This window comes from Pezoporus flaviventris, unplaced genomic scaffold, assembly GCF_033815535.1.
Source record: "Pezoporus flaviventris isolate CSIRO_AGI_PZ_B2104156 unplaced genomic scaffold, CSIRO_AGI_Pfla_v1 ptg000029l, whole genome shotgun sequence".
NCBI classification, from domain to species: Eukaryota; Metazoa; Chordata; class Aves; order Psittaciformes; family Psittacidae; genus Pezoporus; species Pezoporus flaviventris.
The window spans coordinates 12,020,275-12,032,636 of record NW_026892577.1 but is presented as its reverse complement, the minus strand read 5'-3'; the positions used below and the strand labels follow the sequence as shown (position 1 = coordinate 12,032,636).

At 52.3% G+C, this 12,362-nt stretch overlaps 1 protein-coding gene across 5 annotated transcripts in view; it reads left to right on the top strand.

Moving 5' to 3' along the window:
• Window positions 1–1,080: 1,080 nt before the first annotated feature.
• The window catches only part of DNMBP (dynamin binding protein), a 34,592-nt gene continuing 23,310 nt past the window's right edge, over window positions 1,081–12,362 (top strand). For 2 of the 5 annotated variants that reach the window (XM_061459051.1, XM_061459050.1), the window contains exons 1-3: window positions 8,013–8,226; window positions 9,696–9,874; window positions 12,204–12,326. In XM_061459051.1, coding sequence (XP_061315035.1) covers window positions 9,730–9,874; window positions 12,204–12,326 — 268 coding nt within the window. In that variant the 5' untranslated portion in view covers window positions 8,013–8,226; window positions 9,696–9,729. Of the gene's footprint in view, window positions 1,172–8,010; window positions 8,227–9,695; window positions 9,875–12,203; window positions 12,327–12,362 lie in introns of those variants that run through there. The other 3 variants (XM_061459048.1, XM_061459049.1, XM_061459047.1) reach the window with 3 other exon arrangements.

Genomic DNA, 12,362 nt, shown 5'->3' with positions numbered 1-12,362 from the left:
TCATACCTGTGGGGAAGAGAGCACCCAGCTCCCTCTGCACTTTCAGGCACTCTGCCAACAACTTCAAGCCATGACAGCACAGTGGGTCCCTGTCTCAGGAGAGCAGGCGGGGAGTCAGCGCCCAGCCTGTTCATGTACCGACACGACTCACAGCAGCGCGTGCGACGCACCCTGCATACCCCGCTCCTGGCTGGTGGCAAGCCAAGCTGGGAGCTGCGTGGTTGCCATGGAGAAGTGTAGCTAAATGCACTAACAAGTGCCAAACGGTGGTAACTGCTATGGGGGCTGAGAGACTCCGGGCTTTACACGGTGTTGCTGAGGCATGGTATCCCCTGGGGCACAAAGGCTTTTTTCGGCCTGCCAGGAAAACTAGTGCAGGACATACTGCACTTAGTGTGCCCAACCGGAGTGTGATGCACAAAGTGGCCCTCCCTTCCACGGCTTCCTGTCTGGAGCTATTTGTTTTTCCCCATCTTGGTGCTCTGGCATGATCTTACAGTGTATCTAAGCAGCCAAGGCAGCTCCTAGCAGCAGAACTGAGACTGCACCAGATGGACAGCACAGTCCCACTTGTCAGCTGTCAGCCCACGAAGCAGCGAGAAACACCCAGGAGAAAGCTACAGCGGGAAAGGAGAGCCCCGGTGCTGCTTGTGTCTGTGAGGAGGCCTCGCTTTGTCAGGCAGAAGTGGAAGAGGCAGCTGCCTGTCTCGCTCCACACCAAACTCCTGAGTGCCCTGCAAGCACCCGACCATGGGTGCTGTGCCCAGCCTGCTGGCTACCGGAATGGCTGCACCCCACTCTGGGCAGCGTGTCCCCCATCGAGGTGTCCCCGTGGACCGTTGGGGGAACTGCCTCGCACCGTGGGGCCAAGGAGGATATCCCTATGTCACGCGGCCCGGGAGTCCCCCAGGCTGTGGGCCCGGCCCCGTGGAGCAGCTCCTCCTCCCAGCGCCACCACGCCGCGCCCGCCTGGCCGGGCCATGCGGAGGCAGCCGGGCGGGGCTCTGCGAGGCCGGGCGGGGCTCTGCGAGGCCAGGCGGGCGCTGGGGGCCGGGCCGGCCTGGGCCTGGGCCTGGGCCCGGGCGGGGCTGGGCAGCTGTGGGGGGGCGGAGGAGGGAGCGGGACCCGCAGGGCCGGAGCGGCTGCGGCGCCCGGAGCGGGCCGGGAGAAGGTAGGGACCCGCCGGAGTGGCTGGGGGAGCCGGGTGCTCACTGCCCGCCGCCGCCCGGCCTCGCCGCTGCCCCGCCGCCCGGCCGGCCTTCCACCTCCCCCTTCCGTGCGCGCCCCCTCGGCCGCCTGGCCTGCGCCTCCGCCGTCCCCCCCTCCGCAGCTCGGCCTCCGCCTCTGTTCCCGTCTCAACCCGGCGCCTGCTGCTCTCTCATCCCATACCGGCACCTTCTGCCCTGCGCCGCCCTGCCGAGGCCGAGGTTCTGCCTGCCCTGGGGGCTGCCCTGGCCGGCCCTCGGGTGGCTGGTGGCCCTGGCTGGGTGCTGCTAGCTCGGTTGGGTGCGCTCCTCATGCCAGCAGCCGGGCTGCGGCAGCGTGAGGCACTCGAGCCCGGCTGGGTGCTTGCTGTACCCCCTGGCTCTGTCCCACGGTGCCCATGGTCCCCTAGGAGCGCTTCGGGCACAGGAAAGCGCAGCTTTGGGGTACAGGGAGAGCTGCCTGTGTACTCCCTACATTGCGTCCCTTTGGCTTTTGGTCTGTACAAGCAGTGGTAACCGGGGGTGGTCACCCACCAGGCAGGCGTGCAGCTGGTGGTGGCTGACACTGACTGAACGGACAGCTGGTTGCAGGGGAGCACTTTGGTGCTGTAGAAAATGTGAACGTCTGGGCCTGGAGCAGTAGCACTGGTGAAGGGTGGCACAGGTGGTTGAACACAAAGCAGAAGCTCCACACTGCAGTGCTGCGCCTTCCCCAGATGCTCCTCTGAGACCATCCGCTCTGCTTGTACCAGCCTAGGAAGAGAAAATCAGGAGAGTTCCACATTTCTCGCCATAGGAAATGCAAGTCCCTCCGTTGCTGCCAGTCTGACACTGTTGCCTTGTACTTTAAGAGCGATGAACTGGAGGTGCCACCTCCAGAGGCCTTGCCAAGGGATGTAGGCTTGGCTCACCCTCAGCACCACCTGAGAGGCTGCAGCTGTTCCTGTACTGACCCTTTTGCTGACCCTGAACAGTTCCTCAGCTGATCCTGTCCCTGATGCAATTTAGCCTTGGGGGGTGGGTGTGTATGTGTTCAAACAGCTCTGCTCCCTCTGAAGCACTGCTCACGCCTCCATTCTATCACATCTCATTCTCCTTGCTGTAATACCTAGAAAGCCTCAAGTTATGTCATAAACATATCTGTTTTGAAGTTTGTCATGTTTCTATAACTTTCCCTTCTGAGAAGGCTCTCTCCCCTTGCCTCTGCCTTTCTCTCCTTTGCTTCCATTGCAATCCTCTTTTCCTCTGCAAAAGGCTTGAACGAGTTTGTAGATACAAGATTTGCAGTTTTGCAGATGCTTTGCCAAATACAGCCTCTGCCGTGCTACGAGACGTCACCATCATCCCCCTCATCTTGACTCACTCCTCTGGCTTCAAGCCGTGCTGGGCATTGTGTCTAAATGTGTCCTGCTTATTTGCAAGGCCCTCCCTAGCACTCATAATGTCCACATCTCTGAGTTGGCTTCTGCCATTCTGTTCTTGAAATCCTCTGCTCTGCCAAGGCCAAAGGTTTCAGTTCTCTCTCCAGCTGCTCTGCTTAGCATCAGTATTTGGAACTAATATGAACATATAGCCATTTTAGAGAGATGTGAACATGGGGGAGACAGGAGGGGAACAAAGGGGACAGGAGGAGCTGAGCAGTAGGAGGGAGGAAAGGAGTGACACTCTGAGCCCTGCAGAGCACTGACTTTGGTAGCTATCATGAGAAGCGTGGCTGTGTGACGTGTCAGGGTTCTACATGCCATTGAGGCATCTCTGCAGTGGGTGATTGTTCAGAAGGACTTTGTGATGGTGGTGATGTGAGCTTGGGTGGGACAGCCTGAGTTGTTCTTATCTTAGCATTTCACTACCTTAACTGATAATTTCCCCTTGACCTCTAGCAAAAGTATTTTTCTAATCATGTTCTAAGGATTGCTCAACCCCACTTCTGAGTGACACAGCTTTTGCTTTGTCTTATTTTTAGAACCTTTCTTTAGGTATAAAATCTGCTGCTTTCTCAGGAGCACCTTGGGGATCTGAAAGGAAGAGGTATCAGCAAAGTCCTTGCTGGGGATTTAGGTTCTTTGTAGATAAAAAGCAGTGAAAAACAGGAACGAAGAGCAGGGCTTCCAAGTCAAACTTAAGTAATTTCCAGATTTCTGGACTCCCTGCCCAGCAATCAAAGCATTATAGTGGGATTCTGTCCAAAAGCTATCTTGAAAATTGTTGTTCAGGGTACAAAGTCAAGTGTTCCAGTGTTAAGGAATGTTGTTGTAGCCCCAGTTCAGCCTGTTTTGAATGCATACTCAAGGTGTAATGACTAGTTTTGTAATTGTATGCTACTTACCCCTGCAGCCCAGCCAGGGGTAGCACACAGCAGAAGTGTTCTTGGGGTTTTGTCTGTGCTTTATTCTAAATCGTATTGTTTTAGCCCGTCTGAAAAAATGGCAAGAGAGGCAACCATTTGCCTAGGGGTAGGAGAAGACAGGACTTGGTAGCGGCTCTGTAGGGTGTGTGCAGCCACTCCATGCAGAATTTGGGAAACTCTGTCTCCTAACCTGGTGTTCTGGCCTTTGCATGCTTGGGTCCCCAGTGCCAGAGATTAAATATCCATCACAGTCTCCTTGCTCACATGTTGTGGCAAGGTGTTCTGCTTTGCATTTAAAATTGATGCTGCACTCTGTTTTCCAGATGACTTTCATTTGCTTGCTGTCTGGCCAGCACAAGCTCCTCTTCCTTCCTCCCCAGGCTACACTTAACTCCATGCAAATGCCACCAGCCTGCCCTCAGCCATGTCCTCCTGCAACAGAGCAGGTGAGAACAGTGTGGTAGCCAGGGCCCTGCTGGAGAGAAGTAGTGGTTTGAATTACGTGTGTGGTATGTGGCAGAGCTCCTGTGGCAAATACCCCAAACTGCCACATGTGTGGTAGGAGGCCAGAGCTTGCTTAAGCAGCCCTTGTCTTTGGTGGTCCTGGTTCTGGAGGGCTTGCTGATCCAACCTGAATGCATTAGTTCCAATGAGGTTTGGTCACAGTCAAAGCAAAAGAAGCTATTTCTTTTTAAAGTGAGAAGATTCCTCTTCCTTCTGGGAGCCATATGGGGTTAGGAGGTGGAGTGCCAAAGAGTAGATCTGGTGTTTCACTGTGTGAAGCTCAGCAGGGGGGCTCTTTGGGATCTGCTGAGACAAGCAGAACATCTTAATGAGAGGCTGCAGCAGTCAGCATTTCCCCAGTGGGAAAAGGCTCCTCTCCTCCACACCATTAGTCTGGGGTTTGCCCTGCTTGCTGCATTGTCCGTTCTGTCTGGATTCATAGAGTCAGCTCTGCAGTTTGCCTGAGCCACAGGCCTACTATCCCAGCCATGGCTCAGGCAGCCTGGTTCAGTGGGGTATTGTTTATCTCACCCAGGAATGTGCAGGCAAGCAGGGACCTCTGGGAGCTTACAGAGCAACATGTTCTGCTCCAAACAGGGGGAGTGACTGTGGGTGGCAATGGTTCTGAAGGCTGGTGTGAGCAGTCAGGGTGTTCTGGTGTGCAGGCAGTGTCCTAAACTCGAAGTGTGGATGAGGACTGTGCAGGCTGTGCAGATTCAGTGAGGAAAGGAGGAGGAAAGGAGGGCTGTTGGAGACCGTGGGGAAGAGCAGAAGAAGAGGGTAGAAATGCCTCGGCATGTAGTTAGTAAGCTTCTGTTCTTGACACAATGGCATGAGAAGCCAAGCATCACTCCTGGTTTCCTCCCACTGCATGTTAGGTACCGATTCTGCAGCCTAGAGTGTAGTGAGAGCTGCAGCAGGTCTCTTGTTGAAGCCAGCAGCTGGAGGGTGTACCTCTTGTCAGGCATTGAGCTGTAATGAGCGGAAGGAGGCATGAAAAGACCTAGGTGAAATGCATGTAGTTTTTTAATCTTTAAGAAAGATCACTGGCAGTATTTGTTTAATATTTTTAATGTTAATTTCTTTAATCATGCTGCAACAGATGTGGCTTTTGTACATTTCTGAGAATCTGACTCCTTCCTGGTCAGCTGCTCAGGCAGGCTTTAAAGTTAGAGAGATTTAGGCATCTGCTGCACAAGAATCCACTTGTCCCTCTTGTTCAAACTAGCTGTGCCTGTGGAAGCCCACACTGCATGTTTTGGGTCTGTTTGGTGAAATGTTCATTTTTCAGTTACAGCACAAGCAGGTTCTAACAGCACTGGTTCTTGGGTGAGAAGTTGAGAATTTGAGAGAGACAAGTGGTTTTAGTGCCTGTGAAGTCTGCGGGTTTCACTGCTAATTCTGTGGCATTCATCCATTACTGCTTTTTTATCTCGTGATCTGATCATCGCTCTGGGCATACCAGGGATTAGCTGTCTGCAAACCCTCAGGGTCTCTCCTTTTACTAAGGCTGCTAATAGTTTCTGTAATCAGCCTAAAAAGGTTTCTGCCTTATCTCTTTAAGTGCTTGAAATCCTTGCTTCAGCATTTTTCAGCAAACCAGGGAAGGCAGAATCCCTGTTTCTGAGGTACAGAAACTCATCAGAGACTTATTTGCTCACCCTTACCATTAAAAAGATGCAAAAAGGACATTTGTATCACCATTTTCAGTAGGTCCGCTTCCATCTAAATTACGGCACTTTGAGCAAATGCCTGACCATTTGTAGTCGTGGTGGTGAGTCCATTATTTGAGACTTCTTACCCTGCACAACTTCAGCTGCAAAAAGAAAGGAGGGATACAAGAAGTTGTCAGTGTGTGCCTTCTCTTGGCTACTTGTGGCTTGATCCAGTCTCTGTTGAAGGTCTCAGACCAGTATTGTAACAGAGCTAATAGCTATCGTTTCATTCTGGTCACTCCTTTCATCAGCCCACACTGGACCAGACACACTCCAGAGCTAATGGTGGACTAGGCAGTCTTCCATGGAGGTCATGTTAATGTGTGCTGAACATGCATGCAGGCAGGCTGGGGGGAGTGATTAATGCCCTGAGAATCTACTCTCTGCCTTGCTGCGCAATGTGGTTGTGTCAAGCACCGGGCAGGCTGTAGGCAAGCGTCAGGAGCACATTACTTAGTTTGTGCAGGACCAGGCAGCGAGGTAGAGACAGCGTGTTCTTAGTGGGGTTCTTAGTTCGGGGCTGTGCTGCTGCTTTATACTTGCAGGGTGAGGCTGTGTTTGGATGCGGGTCCGCTGTTGGGCCGGGGCAGGAGTGCGGCCGCTCGCAGGCCTGGCCTCCTCCAGTGTGAAGTCCCAGTGCTGGCTCAGCTGTGGAGAGCCTTCCCTCCCTCTGACCCCTGGCAGGCAGGGATCACCCGTCCTAGAGGTGAGAGGGGACGGTGCTTGGCGAGCCCTCAGGAGCCCTGACTCACTGGGAATCGCAGGCGGAGCCCGGCTCTCCCTGCGCTCTGCTTTTCCTGCTGGAGCCCCTGCATGAGCTGTTGCTGAATGTTTTCACCAGATATCAGGGTGGATCTGGGAGAAGCTCAGGTCCATCGTTAAGCCTGAAGAGTTGGATTCAGTTAAGTTTCCAGTGTGGAAGATGCTGGGAGGCTTCCTCCTCTAGGTGGGGATTTGGAGAAAACTCTGGCAGCAGCACTCCATGGAGTAAAACAAGGCCAAGGTCCTGGAAAACATAGCATTTTGTGTTCAGTTCGTGTTATGGAGCAAGCAAACTTCACAAGGCTGATTCATTGCTTTCAAATACAGTGGTATGCTGTCTGGGCTCTATTGGAGTCAGGAATCGATCCTGCTCTTCTTGGTACTGATGAGGGAACATGAGCTTGTTGGGATTCCTTCTTTGGCAGTTTCAGAAATAACTACATTTTCTTACCTCATGGGCTGGCTCTCAGGGAATGCTTTTCACATGAATATGGTCATGCCCGTGTTTTGTTATAACCGCAACTAATATATACATGATGGAACAATTGCAGTCCTGCCTTACCTTCTTGATCTTCTGTCTCATTGGAAAATCTTTTACATTTTAATGCGTCCCCAGAGCTCCAGGTGAGTTAAGGAAGTGACGCTGCTGTTTTCATGGGCAGGATCTGAGCCTGGGGCAGTGGGAGGGCTGTAACCTCAGCCCCAGTGATTGCAGCAAAACCAAGGTTTGGTCTGCAGCACACATGCTGTAGTCCTGGCACTCCTCATCCCACTCTTACATTACACTTTTGACAGAAGATATGCAAGAAGTCGCACTGTGCCATCATGCATTCCTGGAGAAACTACCCCAAAAATATTGCCTGCGCTATTTCCCCCTGCCGTTTGTCTAGTGCAGCTGTGAAGTTTGCATGTTCAGACCATGGCAAGGATTCCTAGGACCTGAACAATGTTGGCAGCCAGTCTTCAGGGTGGAGAGCAGCCTCCGGTGCCTGCAGGGGGCTGCTACTGCTGTGCCTGTCGCTGCTGCTTGCCCATTCTGGTCAGAGCATGCAGCATTATGTCCCAGACACCCCACCTCAAGCAGTGCAGGGATCCTCCCTTGTCTATAGTATTTCCAAGGTAATTGATGGCTCTTCCATCTTTTTTCCTGCTCCACATGGTCATGTTTTTAATACTGTTACTCCTTCTGCCTCAGTAGGTTCCTGCTACCCCGAACTGCAGCTCTTTGTGCTCCTGATTCACTCCAGTCCATTCATCTCTTTTTGGTGGCAAAGTGCCGTCGGCGGCTGGATATTGGGCTCTTTGTTTGTGCAGCCAGCACAATGCTGGTGACAAAGGGACAGCCTGTGCCCCAAGGAGCCCACATGCTATGGGGAAGGCAGTGGAGAGCAATAGGAGTGAGGGCCGGCTGGCCGAGGTGAGGGTGGCTGGGCCAAGCATGCTGGCAGCAGCAGGGGTACGGCTGGGGGTGGGGAGGGACGTGCTGAGGAAGCTGTTCCTGCCGAGCACAAACCCGCTTTGTTCCCAGGAGGTGAGTTGGACTGGATAAACAGAGTGGTCCTGTCAGCAGAAAGCCTTTCCCTGGCTGGATCCCTCTCTGGCACTCGCGCTGGAGGCTGCCTGCACCTCGCTAGCAGGGATGTTTTTCTCCTCCCTGTGTTAGCTTCTCCTCTTCCCGGCTCTGAGGGCTCAGGTGGGTTTTGCGTGCCTATATGGAGAAATGGGGCCCCAGGGGCCCCATGTGCTCACTGTGGGTGGTGGCATCTGTCGTCACCATGCTCTTACGGCTGTTAGCTGGACAGGACAGTTCGACAAGCCATGCTGAGTACATGGGTTACCAGCCAGGTGGCACTTGAAGGGTGGTGAGTGTTCACCATGCATGTAAAAGCGCTTTGGGAGGGGAGAAGGTTGAGTCCAGTGAAGGCAAGTTGTGTCAGACTGGACGGAGCAGGGACTCTACTTGTGATGTGGGAGGAAAGCAACCGGGGGGGGGGGGGGCGGGGGGGGGTGCTGGTGGGGAGGATGCTGGTATCCTGGCCTCACAGATGGCAGGGCTCTGAAAATGTCTTGGAGGGGTGTTTGGCAGTGCCATGCTCCGAGTGTGATTGTAGTGGGAAGCACCGGTCTGAGGTGCAGATGTTGAAGAGTAGTCTTAAGAGTTCCTGGTTGCCTTGGACGGCTGTGCCTTTTAGTTCCTCTCCCAAGTGGTCCAGGAAGAGGGAAAGGAGCAACTGTAGCTGCAGGACTGCTGCTGCCTTGACGTGTTGTATTGCATTGATGATGAGACTGCTTGGTTCAAAGCAAAGACAGTACAGAAAAGTGTCCTGGCTTAGCAACTGCTTCCAGAGGAAGGGGGGGATACAGGATGTAGGTCTTGATGAGGACATTTTTGCCTGCCTTCGCCCTGCCAGAGGGAATTTAAGCCTGGGCAGGGTTTGCACCCTCATCTCAGCCTGGCTTCTGCCAAAAGCCCTGGTGAGGCCTCCCATGGATGGCTGAGCCTGGTACATAAAAAGGAGAAGGGGCATTTTGAGCCAAGTCCGAGGATTCACAGGCTGGGTGAGACCAGGCAGGGGTGGGAAGAGTTCGCCAGTGGGGAAGAGGATGGTGAGGTGAGCTTGCCTGAGTGAACTTTGTGCATCTTCTCTTGCTGGACAGAAGTGTGACTCTGGTCCAGCATGCAGTTCTTGTCTCCCTGAGTAGTGGCACGGGGAGGGGAACACTTCTCCCCATCCCATCAGAACATGTGTGGAGGGACTGTGCAGGTGAGTGGTGCTATCTGCCTACTCAGCCCTGTTGGGCTCAGGGCCCTGCACTGCATGTCAGGGAAGTGCTGAGCTTCCTTCCCTTCTCTTGCTTCCTTCCTGACGGGAATTGCCTTCCAATTTTCTTGTTGCTTCTCCCTCCGCTGTAGCACAAGCAGGTGTCCCCACAGAGACAGCCAGAGGGCTGGACAAGGCAGGATAGACCATGGGGGTTGCATTGCTTGAGACCCTCTGCTCCTGCAGCATGCTTTATGTGACAAGGGGTTTCAGGGAGCTCAGGACAGGACCTCCTCACACTGTGCCTGCCTCTTTTGGTCAGGAAGGTTTTACTTTCTGGATGTATATGTGATAATTTCATGTGCTTCTGGCTGCCATCAAACTTCCTGCTGTGTCTCAGCCTTAGGTACTGATCCACCTTCAGACCCTGTGCAATGGAGGCTGGTTCTGTGGTACGAGCAGTCTTTGATTTCTGTCCCAGCGTCTCTGAAGAGCTGCCTCTCTTTGTGGGAGATGTCATCGAGGTGCTGTCCGTGGTGGATGAGTTCTGGCTCCTTGGCAAGAAGGAAGGTGTCACAGGTGAGAGCTGGAAATGCGGCACCTAGATCTACAGGTGTGCCAGCTAAATGTCCACTCTGTAAGCACACCTTCCCTTGGCCAGTGCTGTGCAGGACCAGATTGAATTTATTGAATCTTTCATGGACTGAGGGTGCAGGTTGCCCATCACTGGTCTCCTGCCAGCTTTGCATCATCTGTTGGGACAGCTTGGGTTTTTTTGAGAGAGATTAGTGGAGGGTCTGTTCTCAAGGAGATTAGAGCTTCACAAGACTAGTTGCTCAGTCCTCTGTCGTGAGACAGCCCATTTCCTGGCTAGTTTATGCACTGATCTGCTGTGACAGTGGAAGGGGAGAGAGGAAACAGATGCACCCAGAGTGGAAATGCATCCACATCCAAGTGACCTTGTCAGGTCAAGTCAGTGGGAGACGCAGTGACGGAGTATGTGTGCCCCTCCAAGCTCCACTTCCTCCTTTCCGCTTTAAAGCATTTTCCTGCACAAGCTGCCATCATTAGCTGGGTGCCTGAAGTAGTGTGCAAGACTTAAACTTTTGGAGGGGCGTGGGAAACTTCTGAAGCAGCAATATGCTCTCAGTGAAACAGAGTCTCGTAGTCTTCTGTCTAAGCAGCTCTTTCTCATCTTTATACTGATGGTGAGAGGATGTGTGAGCTCTCAGGGAGATGAAAACCAGGCCACTTCAAAGCATAAGCCTGTCTTTGTCGTCAGCATGAAGCAGGACTGGAGTTTCATCGTCGGTCGTGGAGATGGGGCTGCTATTGCAGCAGCAGTCTGGGCTCTGCTAACAACTGCAAGCTGTCTCCTGGCTAAAACAAAGATGAACAGGAGCAAAGGTGGAGACAAGGACTTATTTCCTATGCTCCATGTAGCTGATGAATGGCATTGAATGAACACATGCCTGATCCTGCTGTTGCTGAAGTCACTGGGCACAAATTACTTCTGCAGAAATCACCAGTATCTGCTTCACCACAGTTTTGTCTCCCAGCTTGTTCTCAAGAAGATGAAGCTATTAAGGAATAGTAAACAGATGTGTGTCGTAGCTCAAAGATAAAGAAACACACTGAAGTCAAACCAAATGGTTTTTAGTGACCTTTAACTCAAAACCCACTTGCATTCCTGCTTTCCCTTGGAACAGCTGTTGTAGTTTTCTGCCCAGTTTTCTAAGCTAAAGTTGTAGGGAATTGAAAAAAGTGCTATTGAGAGTAGCTGTGGAGGTGCTGCAGCCTACCGGTAATGATACTCAGTACTCTGGGGAATACTTAATGTAGTGCCATGACTTCCTTTCAAACAGCATTAGGTTGTTTCCATCTACAGAGCAGGAAACTTAAGACATGGAAAAAGAGGTAGAGTTGGTTAAAACTGTGAAGAAAGCTATTAAGCCTAGTAACCTGTGGGCTGCTGGTTGCATCTCAGGTTAATGATAACAGATGCCAAATTGTCTAAGCCTAGTGCAGAGTTTTGGGTGTCTAGGATATGGTGTCTCCAGGTTTTGCTGGAGAACCTGGATGCTCTATTGGAGCATCAGGCGTGAATGCTGGAAGTGCTACTAACCCATACTGCATCAAGTCCCCTTGCCACAAATCATGAAAGACAGGAATGACATTTTTAGTAGCCTTTGCAGTGGGCTCTGCCACATCCTGTGCTCCCAGGACTGAGATTAGTAGCTGGGTGGTATCTTGTGATGGCCAGCAAGCGTGTGCTGCCATGTCTGGCTATGGCCTGTTCAGAATAGCTGGGCATTCAGCAGTGGGTGCCACAGTGAAATAGGTGCACAGTGGTGATAAAGTAAGGAAGGTCCCTGGAGCCTCAGTGGTGCTGAAGCTGTGACAGAGCCTGTGACTCATAGACAAGGTTATCCTGAGTGTAGTGGCCTGGCTTCCACGCTGAGGCCATACAGGAGCCAAGCCTTACAGAGAGAAGAGCACCAAGTGGATGTGCCCAGTGGATTGTTATCCAGCACTACTGGATCTCAGTCCACATCAGGCTGTGAGCTGCTAAGCAAATAACAAAAGCAGAGAAAATCTAGTATGTCTATTCCCAGAAACTCCATGCTGGTGGCACAGTCTCAGTAATGAACACAGACTGTTGGTTGCCTGGAGTGAGCCAGGGCACAGAGTCTTTTGTTTCCTGTTAGCTCTTAAGCATTTTAAACCTCAGGAATTCCCAACTCCTAAACTTGTTCCTTTTCCACCATGCTACTAAGGAGGTGCCCTGGGTAGCTGGGTATTTTCCTTCAGTAAGATATTAATAGATCCCAAAGCCTGGAAGGAGGGTGGAGGGAGTGGTGGTGGGTTACAGGAAAGACTCATTGCTGACAACTGCTTTTCATTTTAGGGCAGTTTCCAAGCAGCTTTGTGGAACCTGTGGATATTCCCCCTTTGAAGCAGGGAGAAAAACTGTTTGTTTGTACCAGTGACTTCACGTCTCAAGAGCCAGGGAGCTTGTCATTGCAGAGAGGTAATCAGCATTCCCTTCTTTTGCTTGGAACCTCAT